Here is a 22,063-nt window from a genome sequence, read left to right as displayed (position 1 = left end):
GAATAGAAACTGGATTCTTAAAGACCTCTGTACACATTGAACATCTGTAATGATCCTCTGTCAGCGGTGTGGTTGAAAGTGTGCTGTAGAAATCATGAATTTTAGGATGAGTAATTAGCAGTAAACCTTTGGAAGGTAAACTTTGGAGATGTCTATCAAATGTCTTTTTACCATGTTATATCATGGGTGATTTCTTTTCCTTAATAAAGCTATAAATCATATATGTGAATAACTCAATTTTGACAAAAATGTAAAATAGAATCTTATAATTCCAAGGTGGTGTATTGTTGACAACAAATACTATGGAAAAACGGTGTCAAGTTGTATAAATTGTATTTATTATATCAATACACTGCCATTGAAGAGAAACTTTATATGATTTTATGATTAATGAAGGTGTAAAAAAGGTTACTAAGTCAGGAAAACTATTAACAACAACCTGCCTCATTACAGATATAAAATTTTTTATTCCCCATAAGAAAGATTTAAAACCACCTTCTATTAAAAATGAAATAATCTTACTGTTCACGCTCCATCTTCCCCGAGTCCTCTTCTGAGTCTTGTGTGTCCATATCCACACTTAACAGTTAACACACTTAACCTAAATCCTAAAGTCTTCAGGGGTAAATCACAAACACATGCACACATAAAAACAATATTCAAGATGTAATTGCACATAATAGGTGATAATAGATCAGTTAAGTATAAATACAATAGCAACTTTGAAAAGTAATGCAGATATGTCTATACCAGGGGTTTTCCTACCTGGCTCAGGGAATCTAAGGGAGTTCCCCAGAAGGGTTCAATAAAAAATTGGAAGTCTACTAGGCAATCATTTAAGTGTATAAACAATTTGGTATATTTAGGTAATATCCCAATTACAATCTTTCTAGCATTTTCCATTATTTCTTACATGTTTTCTTTATACAAAATATTATGTTAGTAAAGGGGTCTATCGTCAAAGGCTCATCTCTGCCGTGCCATCATAAGGTTTTTAAAAAACCTGGTCTAACATATACATACTATCCACTGTTTTGACATAAATACCGACAACATAATTAAAAGTAAACACGACTAGTCATAACTTTACCGAGCCATAACATAACGTTTACCTACCTGTTCTTGATCCACGCTGTATTGGACTTGGATAGCCTACTTGAAACTCGTCGCATTATTTACCTCAACATTATACTTTTGCTTTCGTTTTGTGGCTTGTTGCGTAGCACCGCATCACAATGTAGTTTTTCTTGTGTCGTCTAGTAAATGATCCTCAAAACTAAATCCATAAAGTAAAGCCGATTTTAAGCATTTTTAACGTTTTCTCTGTCGGTGAAGAAGCTCTTCGGCTAGCTCGTGTATGAAATAGCCTCAAACACATTCACTCCCTACATTGCTACATATAACATAGTCCACTTGACTGAGTGAATGGAAACAAGTGAGTGAATTCGGACACGGGTGCCCTCAATTCTTATTTGTACATCGTCATGGAGCAAAAACAGAGGAGTATGGAGGACAACAAGAGTCATGCAAAATGTAATAAAGAACTTCAATATTTAATAACTACCTGGACAATAAAAATAGCAATTAATAGATTTGTTTAAAAATTCATTAATTAATCTATAAATAAATAGACAAAGTTATAAAAAAAATCATTTATGTAAGATTTTATTAGGCAATAAAAAGTGAGATTATAAAAATAACGTAGAAATGAAATATTAATCCATTAATAAATAGTTCAAATTAATATAACAATTTATAAAAACAACATAAAATACTCAATAAGTTCATCATTTTAAATTGCATTTATAAATTCTTAATTAAATAATGGAATTTCAAAATGTATTTCAAAAAGCGATTTAAAAAGAGAAATAAATAACTGGATTTATAAATTGAATTACAAATACAGGTTTAAATTAGGCATTTAAAAGGGCATTTCCGTTTAACTTTTCTGTTTTCATTTTCCCAATGATTCTCCTTATTCTTTTCGCTATTGGATTTGCTTTTCATTTTAGCCTCTCTATTTAGCTTTTCCGTGACTCTTTGGGTCCTTGCAAATGGTCAAATGAGAAATGCAAATTAGCTATGGCCAGGAGGATGTAACAAGCTCGCTGATTGGCTCTGATTGTACGTCATGCGCAGATTTATAGATCTCAGATGAGGACCCAAAGAGTCACGGAAAAGCTAAATAGAGAGGCTAAAACGAAAAGCAAATCCAATAGCGAAAGCTGCTCGGGAATATTTTTCTCATTAACCATAATGTAACGCAACATTCAACTGCTTTATAATAGTTTTTAGTTATCAGGCTTACTTATAATTTTACTGTTTTTAACATAACATGCAATAGATAAAATACACCACATAAAGTAGTAGTATTCATGTCTAACTATACAGAGTAGTATTTTTTACATTTCTGATTGGGCGGGCCAGCTGCGGGCCAACCCATAGCTCCGCGCCTGATAACTGTAATTCTGACATGTATTTGTTGAGTCCACTTAAACACGTGCACACAAATAGACCGAGGACAAATTCCAAACGGCGCTTCGGGAAGAAGATGCAGCATAAACAGTAGCTCCACATAAAGTGAAAATTACATTGTTTTTAGTGCTTTATTCGCCAAATGTATTTTAAAGGACTACAGTATGAGACACAGTAGTGCAACTCTCTATCAAGTTTATACATCAAGAGTTCTTATCTTTGAAGGGCGGGATAATTAAGTTTGATTGGAGTTGGACCGGACACATTCAAGCGCATGTGCGTCTGTGCGTACAGAAAATTGCTCACTTTAGCACCTTTTGCGTTTAAATTATTTAAAATCACTTAAGTGTTAACAAGTCTCTACTGTGAATAATGCGCAAAATGTCCCAAGCATCAATGAGCTGCAGATGAAACGCAGCACGACGCCGATTTGGCATTTGACACTTTGTCCACCACTTTTGATATTTACTCACTACAATGGCACATGGTCCAATAAGCATTGTTGGTTTAAATACAACATTGGCTCTTTTTTTTAAGTCTGCACAGTCTCATAATATGATTTATAGGGGCAGTTTCCTGGACAGGGATTAGACTAGTCCTAGACTAAAATAAATGTAAGAACTGACCAATCTGAAAACAACCTGCACTGACATATCTTAAAATACATCAGTGCCCTTTGTTTTTCCTCAAAATGCACGTCAGTAATGTTTTTAGTAAGGCATGCTTGTTAAAACTAGTTATATTTCCTAATTAAACTAAGGCCTAGTCCTGGTTTAAGATAATGCCTGTCCACGAAACTACCCCTTATTGTTACTGTTTAATTTTACACTGTTTTTCTTATTCTGTGTATTGACTTTATGGTATTGCGTGTTGTTCAATCGTAGTACTTTTCCTGGTTTAGGGTTTATTTTATATTTATTTACAGTTGATTGTCCTTGTCATTTTTTATTTCTCATGACCCTTTTCCCAGGATGTTTACCAGAAATTGCATTAGTGTGATCAAAATTTCCTCATTTTCAAAATGTCTGAAAAACAACACACACATGGATTTATGTGAAATGTTCATTTTATTTCAAAGCTATTATTACATACATTGATTTCATACTTAAAGGAAAAGTCTACTCATTTTCAATATTAAAATATGTTATTACCTTAACTAAGAAGAGTTGATACATCCCTCTATCATCTGTGTGCGTGCGCGTAAGCGCTGGAGCGCGCTGCGACACTTCGATAGCATTTAGCTTAGCCCCATTCATTCAATGGTACCACTCAGAGATAAAGTTAGAAGTGACCAAACACATCAACGTTTTTCCTATTTAAGACGAGTAGTTATACGAGCAAGTTTGGTGGTACAAAATAAAACGTAGCGCTTTTCTAAGCGGATTTAAAAGAGGAACTATATTGTATGGCGGAACAGCACTTTTGGGAGTACTTCGACTCGGCGCAGTAACACCCTCCCTCTCCCATTATGAGAGGGAGAAGGGGAGCGGATTTTTCAGGCGAGTCAAAGTACTCCCAAAAGTGCTGTTCCGCCATACAATATAGTTCCTCTATTAAATCCGCTTAGAAAAGCGCTACGTTTTATTTTGTACTACCAAACTTGCTCGTATAACTACTCGTCTTAAATAGGAAAAACGTTGATGTGTTTGGTCACTTCTAACTTTATCTCTGAGTGGTACCATTGAATGAATGGGGCTAAGCTAAATGCTATCGAAGTGTCGCAGCGCGCTCCAGCGCTTACGTGCACGCACTAAGAAGATAGAGGGATGTATCAACTCTTCTTAGTTAAGGTAATAACATATTTTAATATTGAAAATGAGTAGACTATTCCTTTAAGGAAATATTTTTTGGCTTTGTAGAAATTCAGAAGTTCATTTCTGTCATTTAAAATATAAAATATGTCTTTAAATCCCCATCTACGTTTGAAAGATAAAATATCAGGTTACTTTACACATCTTTAAATAGGCTGACGGAAAAGGACGCCAACTCAAATGATAAATAATTTAAAAAATCCATTATGAATTTGATTAAGATAAGGAGACCATTAATAACACTGTTTCATTTTAACCAAAACACAGTTGCTGATTGCATCTTTAATATTCATTGAATAATTCATACAGGTTTCGTGCAGAGGTAAAAGTTTAAATGTTCATTTTCATTGATGGCAAGTCGAGTTACACTCCGGTGTCTTTACCAGATTTCAAATCGCTCGTTTCTGGTAAACTGCTTTTTGTCTCGGATTTTGTTTCCAAAGAGTCTGCAAAGACAAAATACAACCCTTATTAACAAAATCTACACTGATACAACAAACCCAAAACATACACACGCACTTACCGTACTGTCTGAATATTGTCGTGAGTGGAAACAACGCTGTGTATTTTCTTTGCTAGTTCATCAGTAATATTGTTGTGACTCAGACTGAAAGAAACAATGAGATGAAAACATTAAAATAAAGAGATTTAACACTGAGTAAATGTGATTATTTAATCTTGTGTGTTTATATTTGTGATGTTTAACTCACTCTAGAGTTTGAGTCTTGTGCAGGTGTGGTAAGAGTGGATTCATGTATTGATCAGTGAGTCTGCAGTGACTGAGGTCCAGTTCTGTCAATCCATCAGAATATTCCAGAAACACTGACAGCTGTTCACAAGATCTCTGATCCATCTGAGTGTGACTGAGGTCCACCTCACCTCCTAAAGCTTGACAAAGAGCCTGAACCCACCTCAAAGATCCTTTCTCTGCATCTTCAATAATACAAGCTATAAATTGCAGCAGAAGAGCTTTACAACTGAGAGAGATAAAGAAAAAAATACTTATCAGTTCATCACGCATTTGAATTTTAGGATTAAATGTTCGATTAACATTAATACACTGATCAATTGCACACATTATGATAAAAGTGACCTGTGTTTAAGTCACAGCTTTACCTGAGCTGAACCTGAGACAGAATTGGCAGAAATTGTTTTAGGGCTGAATCAGAGACCTTACAGTCCTCTAAAACCAACTTCACAACACTTTGAGATTTCTGAATCACAGATGCGATTACGCTACAGTCTTTTATCGTCAGGTTCAAATGGTTCTCTGTGACTGTGAGGTCCAGAATTGAGCAGGAGGAGAAATCCAGTCTGTACTGAAGAGCTGAGAGCAGAAGATTTGCTGCCTCCTGTTGGTCATCAGATGAACTGCAGCAATGAAGCAGCTTCAGTAACAGCTGTCTGTCAACACTGAGACACACAAACACTGTTAACACACAGATACACACTACACTATAATATTTTGTATGATGTCAGAGGTGTAAACCTGAGTTGTGTGACTCTGTTGAGTAAGGGCAGAAGTCTCTTTAGCTCCTCCTCTGGTATGGAGGTCCAGAACAGATTGAGTTTGACAGTGTTACAGTGCTGGAGAGTGAAGCACAGAGCTGAACACTGATCTGAATTCAACACTTTGTTCTTCAGGTTGATGTCATTCTCAGCTGAACTCAACAGACCGGACACAAACTGAGGAGAGCGACTCTCATAAATCTCCATAATGATCGACAAAATGAAACTGGGGGTCAACCTACGGAGAATAAAATCACTTCTTAACATCTACTGAATAATTCATGCAGGCACTCAATAAATCAGGGATGGGCAACTTCGGTCCTGGAAGGCCGGTGTCCTGCAGAGTTTAGTTCCAACCATAATTAAACACACCTGAAGCGGCCAATTAAGGTCTTACTAGGCATACTAGAAACTTTTAGGCAGGTGTGCTGAGGCAAGTTGGAGCTAAACTCTGCAGGACACCGGCCCTCCAGGACCGAAGTTGCACATCCCTGCAATAAATAAACAGAGCGAAATAAAAAATGTAAACTGCACATTCTTAATAGACAAATGATTGCAATGATTTTTACTCAAGCAATACAGATGTTTATTCATGGCAATTAATTGGCCAACACAAATGACCGATTCCCATTTTGTTCTGCAATAAAAATCACATTTATTATCAAATCTATTCACTGGACTTATCTAACCCCAGATCGCAATCATAAAATATTGTCTATTCCTCTAAATTATGTTTTAAATGTAGGGCAGACATTGGTTTGGTTATTTATGTGTTTTGGTATTGTGTTGAGTTCAATGATGGATTGTTCGAAAGATTAATAGAAAGACCTTCACATGTATACCTGCCTTTATCTTGACCAAGAAAGTTAAATTCAATTCAATTTTATTTATATAGCGGTTTTCACACTTTTTTATTTGTTTCTAAGCAGCTTTACATTAATAAAAGCAGGAGAAAGCACAGAAAATTCAGGGGATAACAAAAGTAGCAAAGTACAGCTGCTAAGAATAAACTTTACTAGTGAGCGGAGTAATAGTGTAACGTATAGATGAAGGATCCAAGATAAGCCAATGTCAGCTGACTTCCTAGGGGCTGAAAAACTCCTAAAAAATAAAAATGTGATTTTTAATGCAGAACAAGATGGGAATAAAATATTTCCGAATGCAGAACTTCTCAGTCATAAAAAACACCTGCAGGGCCTGAAAGAGATCAAGCCTCAGCCAAGGAAGTGAGTGATTTACATGTTAAGTCAATGCAAAGACGCGATTAGGCATCCTGCGGCGCGGTACACACGGTAAGCGTGGCGCGAATTGAGTTGAAAAATCTAAACTTCTGCGGATTTCCATGTCGTGTTAACCAATCAGGACCTTGCTGAAGTAGTGACGTGATTACAGGAAGCGAGTGGCGGAGTCATAGCGGAGTCACAGAAGCCCCTTCATTGACGCAAATTTCCGTGTGAATGGGTCGAATGACTAGAATTTCACGCGCGAATGAGGCGAGTGAACTCAAATGTTCAAGGTTCCAACTACGCGCCAATAGCGCATTTTGCCGCCTCTATCATGGCTGGTGTAAATGCACCATTAGTATTACTTTCCATGGAAAGTAACTAAGTAACTTTTTGGGGAGTAACTTAGTATTGTAATGCATTACTTTTAAAAGTAACTTTCCCCAACACTGCTAATACACACTTACACACCAAAGGAATTGTAAAAACGTGAATCGGATCATTGTTGCCCTTTAACATTTGGAAAAACGAACTTATAATCTGCATTGACGTTCTGATGTTTTGTGGTGCTTTTGGTCTCCTCTATAGAACGTTCTTGAAGATGCTCAGTGACAAATTTATCATTTTATTTTTTTACCTCTAAAAATTTCCGTTTTCTCGACTTGGAAATGTCCTATTACATATTTTATTATTATTATTTTTATTATTATTATTTTTAAAATGTTTTTGTTTCATATACACATGTCTGGCCATGTATGTCTAAAGATTGTTAGCTAATATTTGGTTATACATCAGATATTATCATACAGTATTTACTCAAACATGAACTATGAAACTGTCTGTATGCCTAAAAATGCCAAAATGTGCTACATAATGATTCTAAATCAAAAAGATGTGAACCTCTTAGCAAGTTGTTTTTAAACCACATAACAGTTTGAAACAGTCATTGTAAAATCCTATTAAAATCTAAGAGGGAATTCATAAAAAATGCTAATGCTAAAGGGCAATTACCAAATTGATTACCTTTTTAACTGGATTCTGCTTAACCAAGGCAGAAGTTCTCTGATGTTTTCACAAGAGATTTTGCTTTTCCTAAAGTCCAAATCTAAAGTTTGATGTTGTAGCAGATACTGAATCACTTCCCAGGTCAGTGAGCATGAACTCAGATCGACAGATGCCTTCTTTAAAAAGCACCGCGTCAGTTCATCATCCTGTGCTTCATACACAACTGAAACCAGCTGCTGAAGAGTCTCTTTAGACAACCTGAACACACAGACACAACCAGACTGTGAAATAATTTGATTTACTCAACACAAATGAGTCAATAAACTGTGCTGAACACAGACCTGATAGTCTGGAGTTCCTGAAGACACAACATGGCAGTGACAGACACAGCATCTATTTTACATTCAGTAAGATCCAGACGTTGAACAGACAGTCGTCTCAGGAGAGAAGTTAAGCTGCTCACAATCCTACAGTGATTTTGTTTTGAGTCTTTTGTGATCACTGAAAGTTCCTCTATGATCAGTGAAGAACGACCATTACATGATCTCAGTGCTTTGATCATCATCATCACCATTCTGTCTTCAAGACTGTTAAAGACAAAGTCAGAGATTTAATCACTGCTGTATGCTGTATTCACCACTGTTAAATCATATTACCTAAAAGAAGAGTGTATAACATTAAGACATTACGTTTCAGGGCTCTATCTTACACCCGGCGCAATGCAGCGCAATTATCATTTTCACGTTTAGCGCCATGTTGTTTAAATAGCAAGTGCATTTGCGCCCCCTTTTGCGCCCATGGGCGTTCTGGTCTGAAAACGAGGTGTGTTCAGGCGCATTGTTGGCGCGTTTCTATTTTGAGGCAACTAAAATAGACTACGCCACTGACCAACAAAAACCTGGTCTAAAGTCTAAAGTCAATGGCGCAATATGTTTTTTTGTTATTTAAAGAGCGCATTAGTAATATGCACCTATAAACGGGACATACAGGACGACAACGCGGGTTTGCTTATCACAAACATGAATGGCAGCAGCATAAAAATGCTTTTAAATATGAAAGATTAAAGGATTGAATGTAAAAGATTATTATTCAGTCTCTTGGACATAAATGAGGACTAATTATGAGATGTTGGCCAAAGAGCTGCTAATAAGTAAATAAATGCTTTGCTTTAAACAAATGCATCTGTTTTTAAATGTTTTTTTAAATGCTACCTCACGGATTTATTGTATATGATGACTCTGTGGATATGGTGAGATGAGAAACATTTTTAAGTAATGCTTAAAAAAAAACTGATGCTGTCCAAGTGCTGAAATGTGCAGATCGCCGTTTGTAAATTATTTTTCTCCTGTTTGTTACAAATAAAGTATTTTTACAGTACAAACCTTTTCTTACATACTTGTAAATAATTTTTTGATGATATTGGATAGCCATACATTTAAAGCAATTAAAAGCCTGCTTTTTTACTTCCATGACTAAAAGAAAACGTGTTTTAAAGGTTTTAATAAAAAAATAACAATTTCAATAAAACAACACAATTATTTAACATTAATCCTAAACTGGGGATCTTCTTCCTCCGCTTAGTTTTTCGGTTTACAAAGTCCGTCATCTAAATAGATATTAGACATAGCACCAGCGCAACTTGCTTTTAAAGGGATGAGAGCTGAGACTCTTATTGGTTTATTGCACATTACGCCCAAAATACTCCCATTACTCATTAAAAAAGAAGGACCAACCCTTTTCGACCATGCACTTGGCGCACAAACCATTTTTCCCCTCGTTAAATTAGCAAAAGTGGATTCGGACACGCCCATTTAGACGTTGCACTGTGCGCTTTAGAGAATTCGTTTAGATCGTTAAAATAGAGCCCACAAACTGTAAAGACAGTTAGGTGTCTAGCAGTCCAACCAAGAAGTTATGCAAGCTGTTTAATTATGGGGGTAATGGCAGATGATTTGTCCATCATTATTGCAATAATTACAAGAGATATTTCATGATGTTTTATTAATCACAGAGATATTACACTGAATGTATCTCATACCCGAGTTTCTGTAGGTGTGTGATGTGTCTGAAGAGTCGTCTAACACCTCTGATAGAGATTGCTTGTGGCTTTAGAGTCAGGTTTAGTTTTGAGGATGAGAGACTCAACACTCTCCCCACACATCTGCAGGTGCTGCTGGGTAATTTTTCACTCAGAGTGACCGTAAACCCCAGAGCCTGAAGCAGAGGAGTCACCTCATCTTTATTCACTTTAGGACCAAACACTTTACACACTGATGGGATACACCGCTCAGCATTCCTACATAAAGAAAAAAAATGTAGTTAACATCATCACAGCTATGATTGAGAATCTTTTGTCCAAGTCTGATAAACAGACTTTATCCCTAACATAACTGAAATAAACACAGGAGAGAAGTGAAAACATCCTGCCCAGGTAATGATTCTCCACTTCAGCACATTGTTAAATCATTGGCTTATAGAATTAAAGCAGAATTAATGTACAGAATAAAGTGGCTGGTAATTGTATGGATAAGACTGCATTTTGACAACTGTACCTGTGAAGTGTTAAAATTTAGCTCAGGGACTCGTTCTTCATACGTTGCTAACTCAGTAAGCTGGATTTGATTGTTAACCCCCTGGGTCCAAAAACACGGGGACGCGTTTTGACGTGTTTTCTCCTTATCATAGCAGAATCAATTTAAAATACTCCATCATTAATAATCACTTACGTGTTTGACATCATTTGAAACTCTGAAGGGTCCTCTTTAATTAGTGTACATTCACAATAACAAGAGATCTTTGTGTTTTTGTCAAATAAAGAAAATAAACAGGGTGCGCATTTAGACATTTCTGTCTCCGCCAGCTGTCTCTCAAATCACGTTACAAAAATCAGTTGAAACTCCAAGTCACACAAACATGATACACATATCCAAAGAAAGCCTGAAATGTCTACTTTTAAACAAGCTAAATATAATCGAAAACAAATATTACCTGTTTATATAATCTGCATTGAAGTAAAGAGAGTACCATTTTTCCTGGCTGAGCTCATTATCTCTAATGCGGTCACGCCCTCAGGCTGTTGACATGGTAATGAAGAGACGAGCAGTTCCAACAATAATAAACAAAGCGTAAAGTTTGATCAGATTTAAAGACTTTACCGCATGTTTGGATTATAAACTTTATACACACACGTGAGGCATATCTTCATTTATGTCTGGACATTGAGGAAGAAAAGCGTTTATCTTTAACGTTAACTAAGAAGAAGAACAATGGAAGACGCACTGGAGGAGGATATATTCCTGAAGAAACTGTAAGTCATTTGTCTTCATTTATATTTGCTATCATGTAATATGTTATGGCTTGTGCAGTTCAGCCTACACAAGCAACCTCCCCTGCTGAAAAAAACAGCATACCAGCAAGACCAACATATGTTGTGTTTTGGTGCTGGTTTTCTATTGAACACCAGCTAATAATACTAATAATAATAAATTTAATTTATAATGCACTTTATATTTAGAAAAATCTCAAAGTGCTACACGATAAAAAGAGACAATAAAACAAGAAGGACATAGCGAGTCAGTTAAAAGTTCTATTAAAGAGGTGAGTTTTGAGACCACGTTTAAAAACATCCACAGACTGTGGTGTCCTCAGGTGGTCGGGGAGAGCATTCCATAGCCTAGGAGCTACTGAACAAAAGGCCCAATCTCCCATAGTACAAAGCTTTGTCTTGGGCTGTTTCAGTCGAAACGCTGTACCAGATCGGAGGGCACGAGTTGAGGTCTGCAAGGTAAGTAGTTCTTTGAGGTAGGGGGGGGCTTCACCATAAATGCATTGGTGGGTAAGGAGGGAGATTTTGTAGTCAATCCTCTGAGACACAGGAAGCCAGTGGAGTGATTTGAAAATGGGGGTGATATGTTCGTGCTTCCGCACCCTTATCAGGATCCTGGCGGCACTGTTCTGGATGTACTGCAACTTTTGAAAGTTTTTTCCAGAGATCCCAATGAGCAGTGCATTGCAGTAATCCAGCCTGGAGGAGATAAAGGCATGGACAAGTTTTTCAGCATCAGAGAGATTGAGAATAGGGCGTAGTTTGGCAATATTCCTAAAATGGAAAAAGGAAGTCTTGTATAGATGCTTGATGTGTGAATCAAATGACAAATGGGGGTCCATTTTAACACCAAGGTTAGTAACAGATGTTTGAAGTCGGATGTTTTGTCCAGAGAAAGTGATGCTGTTTATGCCTGATAGTCGCACTTGGTGTGGAGTGCCGACTAAGATGGCTTCAGTTTTCGAGCTGTTAAGCTGAAGAAAATTTTGACTCATCCAAGCCTCTATCTCCTCCAGGCAGGTTATCAGAGTGGATGTTGTTGATGTTGTGGCGGCAGTGGGGGATGTTTTATTTATCCTGATGTATAATTGGGTATCATCGGCATAACAGTGGAAGGAAATGCCATGTCGGTTTATGATATGACCAAGGGGGAGTATGTAAAGAATAAACAGGGTGGGGCTGGGCACAGAGCCTTGGGGGACGCCACAGGTGACATTGTGGGGCAGAGATTTCGCCTTTCCCAGGGCGACATACTCTGTTCTCCCTGTGAGGTATGAAGAGAACCACTCAAGGGCAGAGTCAGAGACCGATCACAGAGTTTAGGCGGTAAAGGAGCATGTTGTGGTCTACAGTGTCAAATGCTGCAGTCAAGTCCAGCAGTACAAGAATAGATGGAAAGCCGTCGTCCGCAGCCATCAGCAGGTCGTTTGTGACTCTGAATAGTGCAGTCTCTGTACTGTGGCCGGCACGAAAGCCAGACTGAAATTTTTCAAAAAGGTGGTTTTGTTTTAGATGATTTAGAAGCTGAGCAGCAACTACTTTTTCCATCACCTTGGAGAGAAATGGAATGATGGAAATCGGCCTGTAGTTGCTAAACACTTCTGGGTCTAGCTAAACCAGCATCAAACCAGCATCAGCACCAACATTAGCACCAGCTAAACCAGCACCAAACCAGCATTAGCACTGGCTAAACCAGCATTAGCACCAGCATTAGCACTGGCTAAACCAGCATTAGCACTGGCTAAACCAGCATTAGCACCAGCATCCCATGCTGGTCATACCAGCATATGTTGTGTTTTGGTGCTGGTATGTTGGTGACCACCAGCTAAACCAGCATAATTCCCATGCTGGTCCATGCTGGTTTTTTCAGCAGGGTCAGCAGACTGCACGCTTCGGATTGAAAAACTTTCGCATTGTTTACAAACGAGTGCGCGTGATCACGTAATGGCGGATTTCATTGTTACATGCTGTACAGTGTTAGACACAGTTATTCACTTTCGTATCCTTCATGGCAACTTTGAGTAATGCTGCACTGCTGTATCTTTTAAGTGTGTGCTGTAATATGATTCCATGTTTACATGCTTATTTACAAACTAGTTCGCGCGTGATCACGTAATGGCGGATTTCATTGTTACATGCTGTACAGTGTTAGACACAGTTATTCACTTTCTTATCCTTCATGGCAACTTTGAGTAATGCTGCACTGGGGGATCTGCTGTAATATGATATTGTTTACATGCAACGCATTCCATACATTGCGCTTTACACGCGACGCCGTTTTATTATGAGCTCCGCGTTGTTTACACGGAGACACGAGCTTGCACACATGGACGCCATATGCAATGTGTTTTTAAAGTTCATACCTGCTTACAGAAACGCGTTTAAAACAAAATCTAGACGATAAGGGGAAGGGCATCTGAAAACAGTCATCTGAAAACAGCTTTTTATATAACTAATCATTGCAGATGTTTATCTGAGATACTAATTTAGTTTATGATAGTTTATCTGAATGTAGTGCTATCATTTACCCATCAGTTATGTATGTAAGGGTATTTCTGTGTACAATTTATGCTAACAGCTGTTTATAACTCTCTTACAGGTCTGCATCCCTCTCATCAGTACAAAACTATGAAGTGGAAAAACATATTCACACTTTTTGGACATAAAGTTATATGGTAACATCAGCCACATGAAGTTTACAGCTCTGTTGTTTATCAGTTTCTTATACAAGTTAAGTTTTTGAATAGGGTGTGTTTCCAAATAAACTGAAAATGTCCTACTGACCTTCATTTCTATTTTGATTATATTGTTAACTTCTTAATAAACCTCAAACAAACATGTATACATTTGTCCTCACATTCTTTACTGTAGTTCCCTCCTGCCTCATTATGCAGCTCATTATGCGAGGCTTTGTTTGCTAATTGTCAATCAATCCTTCTCGCATACGGCCCCTCTAAACAAAAAGTGTCTTACAATTTCTAAATCAATATATTGGTTTATGTGAATGAGTAGGCAGGATGACTTTCACATCATTTTAAAGAAAAAACTCTAGACTACTAGATTCTGTTTAGGAAAGTCTTGTTAAAACATGTTTAGTATGGGTTTTGTGGACTTATATCAGTGACTTAAAATTTTTACTTTTTTAAAAACCATGCATAAACATTTTTCTCTCAAAAATACAAACATGTACATACATGTTGCTCATATAATATTTTAGCCCAGTTTGTGCTGAACACAGTGGTATGAGACACTTGCCATTATTATGCTTTAAAAAAACTGAAAAAGACCAAATGTAAGAGCATGTCAGAACCTCTGACAGTGTCCCAAAATGTTCGGACCCCAGAGGGTTAAGGATTTGTCTTGATCTTGGTTTATTTGACGCTTATCCTGGAGTTGCTCTCAAAGCTACAGGTCCGTAAGCTTAAACTAAGCAAGCCTATTTTATATAAACAAGATAAGATTGCACTTTTTAAGCGGAATGATGCTAAAAGTCTGTTGCTGTGTCACGTCTTCCCCATTTTTATAAGTGCAATCTGTGGAAGATGCACAATTAATATGAAGAGCTTTTTAAATTCAACACATAATTAAAAAAAGATAGATTAAAGGGATAGTTCACTTTAAAATGAAAATTCTGTCATCATTTACTCATCCTCATGTTGTTCTAAACCTGTATGAACACAAAAAAATATATTTTGAGAAATGATGGTAAACACACAGCAGTAAGTGACCATTGACATCCATAGTAGGAAAAAAATATTTTGGAAGTATTGTGATAAATGAATAAGAAAATATTTTGATAAATGATGGTAAGCACACAGTTTATGGTACCCATTAAATTAAATCATATTTTTTTATTCCTACTATGTAAGACTATGGTCACTTACTGCTGTGTGTTTACCATCATTTATCAAAATATCTTCTTTTGTGTTCATCAGAAAAAAGAAATTCAGGTTTATAACAACATGAGAATGAGTAAATGATGACAGAATTTTCATTTTAAAGTGAACTTTCCCTTTTAATAGCTCTAGCTGGGTATACAGCAGGGTCATAAAAGTTCACAATAATTCTAAAACTTCCATTAATAGTTCTTGCTCTGCACTGGTTAAAAAACTTGGGCGTGCTTTTTTGACCATTGAAACAACCGGCCAATCACAGCATTGCTGATCAATGTATCTGCTATCAATATGTATGGCCTTTTCTTGCGACACACGAACGTGCAATGATCTCAAAACATTTATTCCAGCCATACTAATCATCAGAGAAATACAACGCAGAGTGTGATTTTCCTGTACAGCTCTTACCTCAGCAGTGAGATGTATGGCAGACACTGAATGAATCCTCTCACTTCACTCTCATCATCTGTCCAGTCTATCAGCTCTACTGGTTTCTTCTCTGTTTGGAGTTTCAGCACTTCTAGGAGGATGGAGGTCTTTCTCTTTGAGAGGTTTATGGTCCAGACAGCAGGAGATGACTGATAAATTGACTGTAATGCTGGTAGGACACTGCTGCCTGTTTGGCTCTCATAGTCCTTCAGATGCGAGTACAGATCCAGCAGGAAACCAGATTGAACCGGATGAAACTGAAAACCATGAAGGTTTCTCTCCTCACAGGGGAAAGATGTGTAGCTGCACACAGATGTTAAAAGTTCAGTGTAATTTATTTTTGTATCTGCTTCACACTCTGATGCTGCAGTGAACAGTTTCATCAGACACTGGAAACACTTTTCAGGCTCACGCTGACAGGAAAATGGATCAAATCTGTAAAGACACAAATGTAAATATGACTTTATTGTTTAGTGCTGGATATTATAAAAAACTTTGAAAAACATGACTTCCACCCAATATCAAGTGATGAAGTTCAGACAGTAGAATGTCTCATAACAGTGCAAACGTTACAATGGTTTTAAGAGCATAATATACACTCACCAACCATTTTATTAGGTATAACTGTTCAATTGCTTGTAAACAAAAAATGCTAATCACCGGGCAGCAACTCAGTCCATTTAGGCATCTAGACATGAGCTGCATCTTAGTCAGCTCCCTTGTTTAGTGGTCTGAGCAGTGATCAGGGAGTCGGACATTTAAGGGGTGTCTCAATTGCAAAATCCTTCCAGTGCATGGAGCAACGATAGTCCCCATGTTCCCTTACCGAAAATCACATGACCTTTTCTGAAGGACCACAATCTACTTAATATTTAAATGTAATATTCCTTAAAATAAATGCACAGATTTCTAAGAGAATAATGACAGTGTTCACAATATACTTTAACAAGTGTTTTAAAATTAAGTCAGAGAGATGTTGGTTTTGCCGGTTGTTGATGAATAACAGCTGTGAATTTTCACAGTGCGCTTAAGCAGTCACATCACAGGAACATAAGTGAACAGTGTCCAAATGTGATGTAAGCTCGGGTCCTTACCAGTGCATGAACCTGTGTACACTATATACTGATTCACGATCTCAAAAGCTAGGGAACTATTGAGACACACCCATGGTGAAGACAACTTGCTGGAGTTCAAACTGAGCATCAGAATGGATATATTGTAAATAAAGATTTAAAGCGATAGTTCACCTTAAAATGAAATGTTGATGTCTATTAGCCTACCCTCAGGCCATCCAAGATGTAGGTGACTTTGTTTTTTTGAGCAGAACACAAATGTAGAGTTTTGTTCATGGCATGAGGGTGCATATACACTATACAGGGCACCCAATCCAGTAGGTGGCGGTATGCACCTATACAGTTGGTTCGCAACCCCCCATCAATGAGTATTTCTGTCAATCTGCAATACTGCTATTATCCACCAGGTGGCAATTTATAAAACCTGTAAGTATCGCCCTAGGGCAAACAGCTGTATGTGATGTAAGTTTTGAGGATCGCTCTGCATCTGATCTTCATCAAAAGTCCTTCACAAAAAAAGGAATTATCTCAGCTTTTTGCTCAAAATTTAGTGTTTTTGAAAAAACCTACCCATATTTGAGTGGTGATAAAAGAGAACTAATGAAGGTATGATGATTTTTTTTTTTAAATCAGAGGGTCTGTTCTTTCATTTGATATATTGTTTGTTTATATATTTAAAGAAGAGCATTTTCTGGAAGGCATTAAACTTTTGTGAAAATCATGAAAAATGTTGGTGGGAAAAGAGTTAAGAAAGTGATGTGCCCGTGTGTATTGCTTTGGGCATAGTGCTGTATTAGAGATAAAAAATTATATAAATACTGTTCGGATTCTTGCACAAACCGATCGTTTTGTGTCTTAGGACATTGATATGTTATCCCAAGGCGCAAGGTTTAATTTGGATTTGTCTGTGCATGTTTTTTGAATGTGGCATGGTTGGTTGTTGTTGCCAGACCTTTTGGTCCTAGTATTTCAAAAACTGCTAATCTACTGAGATTTTCAAGCACAACCATGAATGTGCAAACAGCAAATTCCCAGCAACTGTGTGCTGCTATCATATCAATATCAACAATAATCTCTGGAGAATTTCTTCAGAACTTTGTTAAATCTTTGCCTTGAATAATTAAAGCAGAAAAATGAATGTACCTAAAATGGCTGGCAGAGGTGTAAAGTACTTAAGTACAATAATCAGGTAACATTACTTAAGTATTATTTTTAGGGATTTTTACTTTAATTACAATTAAAAATCAATACTTTTACTTAATTAGATTTTTTTTAAGAGAAAAAAGTACTTTTTAGTCAAAGCTTTTCTTTAAAAGTCTTTTTTAAACATCACTTTATTTTATTTTCCCTTGCTCTTACCAAACCAATTGAATTGCGCTGATGGCCAGTTTAATTTAAATGTTATTTATATTTTTAAAGTCCAATTTATAGTCGTGCGTAAGCTCTATGCCGTAGGTTATCCGTAGCCTCTGCTTAGCCTGATGTGCACCTCGCCAAATTTTTAACAGCTTGTTAGTTCAAGGCGGACCGCCAGCGATGTGATTGGTCCACCAGAACCCCTCCCGTCAAGTAAAAAAACTGCATCATAGGCATTTCCGTTTGCTACAGTGAAAACAAAGATAGGCCAAGTTGAGGAGTGATTTAACTCAAACTGCAAAAAAAGTCGCTGTTTATTTACTTCCATCATTGAAGTATTCTTAAATCATACATAAGTTCCTGTTTCTTCTACGTTTGTGGGTTAACTTGCCAAGCTGCTTCTTCATTGACGGTCACGCTGTGGTTACACACGTGGATTCTGTATATGCGAGTGTGTTTGCACGTCAAAGCGGACGACGATGCAATAGTATAAATGAAAACCTACGCTGTAGGACCTGCGCACAACTAAAGCGAGCCCTTAAGGAATTGGCCAACAGTTAATCTGATAAAGATTTTTTCGCTTCTTTGAAACCAACAACACATGGGGCTCTATTTTAACGATCTGAAACGCAAGTGCGAAGCGCAACGCGCAAGTGAGTTTGTGGGCGGATCTTGGGCGCTGTTGCTATTTTCCCGGCGTGAGAAATAACTCTTGCGCCGGGCGCAAATCAATAAGGGGTTGGTCTGAAGTAGGTTCATTATTCATAGGTGTGGTTTGGGCGTAACGTCAAATAAACCAATCAGAACGCTAGCCAACATTCCCTTTAAACGCAAGGGCGCAAGTTCCATGGCGGGTTGCTATTATTATGACGGATTTACCAGGCGCACGCCAGGAGCGGTTCACAGCCGAGGAGACCGACGTCCTTGTACGGGGGAATCCCACGCTTGCCAGCATAAATCGGGCACGCCGTGTAACGGGAGGTGGATCTGCCTCAGGACTTGACGCCAGCAGAGGACATCGCTGCGTCCACCCTCACCGCTGAAAGGGTTTGGGGGCTTTGAAATCGGACCCAAGAAACGCAAGCAAGGTCCAACCCCAAAGTTCTCTTACAAATCAAGTTCATATACATTAAGGTTTCTTATGAAAACATTTTAACTATTATTTACATAACATAAACGTAATACAGCCACACAACAAAGTTATGAAAATATTTTAATCGTTATTTGCATGAGAATAAATAAAAACTATCACCACAATGCTCACCACTATGATTCCCCTTATCTCGTGTATTAATATTTTTAAGTGTAACAATTTATGATTTGCAAAAATAACTGTTGCATCTGTGTAGATTAGATAAGCAAAGTGTATGCGCGTTGTGCACGCTATACATTATGGTCAAGCATGCGCCCTTAAAATAGCATAATGAACCACGCGCAACGCGCCACTGACTTTAGACTAGTTTTTTTTGGTTAGTAGCGCAATTGTTTTTTGAAACTGCAAAATAGCATAAGAGATGGTTTGCGCCGCAACACGCCTCCTTTTTGCGCTGAACCGCCCAGGGAGCGCAAGTTAATTCCCTAGTTTGCTGACGTGCATCTGTGGAGGGAAAAACCCCGCTGTGCGCCGGCGCAAAATACGAATGATACATGCGTCACTGACAAAGTCAATTGCGCTGGGTGCAAGATAGGGCCCATGAAGTGTGTTCCCGTGTGACACACTTTTTCTGCTATTTGCAGCCTCTTTATCAAGACTAATACCTTGTTCACACTGTCAGTCCAAATCTGATTTTGGTGCATATTCAATTTGACAGACTCGCTGTCCATATTGTGTATCAAAACTGTTCAGATTCAATCTGTGCGTCCTGTAGCATTCTGCCATTTTCCGGATTTTCTGCACTGTTTCTATGGCAATGACATTGCGCTGGCACGACAATCTGCTTCGACGTCTGACAGGTTTATGTTTTATGGGAGGCGACAATTTGATGTAACCGAAAAGCTACACAAATTCGATCAGGGTAATCAGACTGAAATGGGTTTAAAACCACCTCTGGATGTAGCTTGAAACAGATTAGAAAAGAAAAATGTTTCTGATGTGTTTTTTGGCCGTTCACACGTTTTATATGTGATTGGATTCCTATCGTATATGCACCATTGATAGTTTGAACAAGGCTAATACACCTCTTCCTGCATCGGCTGCCTGTGAGAGGCTTGATAGAGCTTGAATTTTAAATTAAATTCGAGGTTTTACATTTTTGAGTAGCATCTTGCATTCTGAAATTAGGTAGTAGTCTTATAGTTTGATTAATACAATTAAATACAAACAGTTGTAAAGCAGAATAAAACCTTGTATGTGATTTATTCACTTCATGTTTTGAGAGATTAAACAAGAATCTCTAATTTTCATTCTTCCCGTTACTTTTACTTTTTTAATGTGGTACTTTTTCACACTTTTAATGTGGTACTTTTTTCACACTTTTAATGTGGTACTTTTTCACTTTTACTCAAGTATGATTCTGGCCACATACTTTTACTTTTAATTGAGTAAAATTTACACTCAGTACTTGCACTTTCACTTGAGTAACGTTTTTGAGTACTTTTTACACCTCTGGTGGCTGCATTTTGACAACGTGTTCACATGTGATGTGTTAAAATTTAGGTCTGTGTTTGCAGTCCTACAAACTTTGCTATTAAACAACAATACCAGTTGCACTAAATGACAACAATAAATTAAAGTAAATACAAGGCAGTGTGTTATTTTTCTGTAAAGTGCTCACCTCAGTTGTGAGATGTATGGCAGACACTGAATGAATCCTCTCACTTCACTCTCATCATCTGTGCAGTCTTTCAGCTCTACTGGTTTCTTCTCTGTTTGGAGTTTCAGCACTTCTAGGAGGATGGAGGTCTTTCTCTTTGAGAGGTTTATGGTCCAGACTGCAGGTGCTGACTGATAAATTGACTGTAATGCTGGTAGGACACTGCTGCCTGTTTGACTCTCATAGTCCTTCACATGTGAGTACACATCCAGCAGGAAACCAGATTGAATAATGTTAAACTGAAAACCATGAAAGTTTCTCTCCTCACAGGGGAAAGTTGTGTAGCTGCACACAGATGTTAAAAGTTCAGTGTAATTTATTTCTGTATCGGTTTCACAATCTGATGCTGCAGTGAACAGATTCACGAGGAACTGTAAACACTTTTCAGGCTCCTTCTCCCAAAAATATGGATCATATCTGTAAAGACACAAATGTAAATATGACTTTTTGTTTAGTGCTGGATAATATTAAAAACTTTGAAAAACATTGCATCTGCCGAATATCAAGTGATGACAAACCACAGAATGTCTCTTAACAGTAAAAACGTTACAATGGTTTTAAGAGCATAATTTATAATCACTGACCATTTTATTAGGTTTATCTGTTCTATTGCATGTGAACACAAATACATGAAGCCAATCAGTAAATCACATGGGAGCAACTCAATGCATTAAGGCATCTAGACAGGGCTGCATCTCAATCAGCTCCCTTATTCAGGGAGTCTGACATTGTATCGCAAAATTCTTCCAGTGCACTTAAACAATTTCCACAAAAAATTTCCACAATGCAACGCAAAAATCAGTTAGCATTGAAATCATGTGACTTTTCAACTCTCAAAAGCCAACTTAATAAATTCAGGAAACACGACAGAACTTATGAAAAGACAAACATTTGTTTTAGTTTTAATATAAACACACATTGCTAGACAGGAAGGATACACAATCTACTTAATATTTAAATGTAATATTCCTCCAATTTATGCACGGATGTGTGAATAAGAGAATAATAAAAATGTTTTTCATAATATACTTTAACACGTGTTTCAAAATTAAGTCTTGAGAGATTTTGTTGTTGAATAACAGCTGTGAATGATTAGAAAGCGCTTAAGCGGTCACGTCACAGAAAGATAAGTGAACAGTGTCCCAATGTGA

General features: G+C 37.4%; 1 protein-coding gene across 1 annotated transcript in view; it reads right to left on the bottom strand.

Annotated features, from left to right (window-relative positions):
* The window catches only part of LOC135770743 (uncharacterized), a 200,271-nt gene that overhangs the window by 15,760 nt on the left and 162,448 nt on the right, over window positions 1-22,063 (bottom strand). The window contains exon 10 of the mRNA XM_073815543.1: window positions 20,874-21,329. Coding sequence (XP_073671644.1) covers window positions 20,874-21,329 — 456 coding nt within the window. The remainder of the gene's footprint in view (window positions 1-20,873; window positions 21,330-22,063) is intronic.

This window comes from Paramisgurnus dabryanus, chromosome 8, assembly GCF_030506205.2.
Source record: "Paramisgurnus dabryanus chromosome 8, PD_genome_1.1, whole genome shotgun sequence".
Lineage (NCBI taxonomy): Eukaryota > Metazoa > Chordata > Actinopteri > Cypriniformes > Cobitidae > Paramisgurnus > Paramisgurnus dabryanus.
Note: the sequence above shows the minus strand (reverse complement) of the source record. Positions and strands in the feature narration are given on the sequence as shown.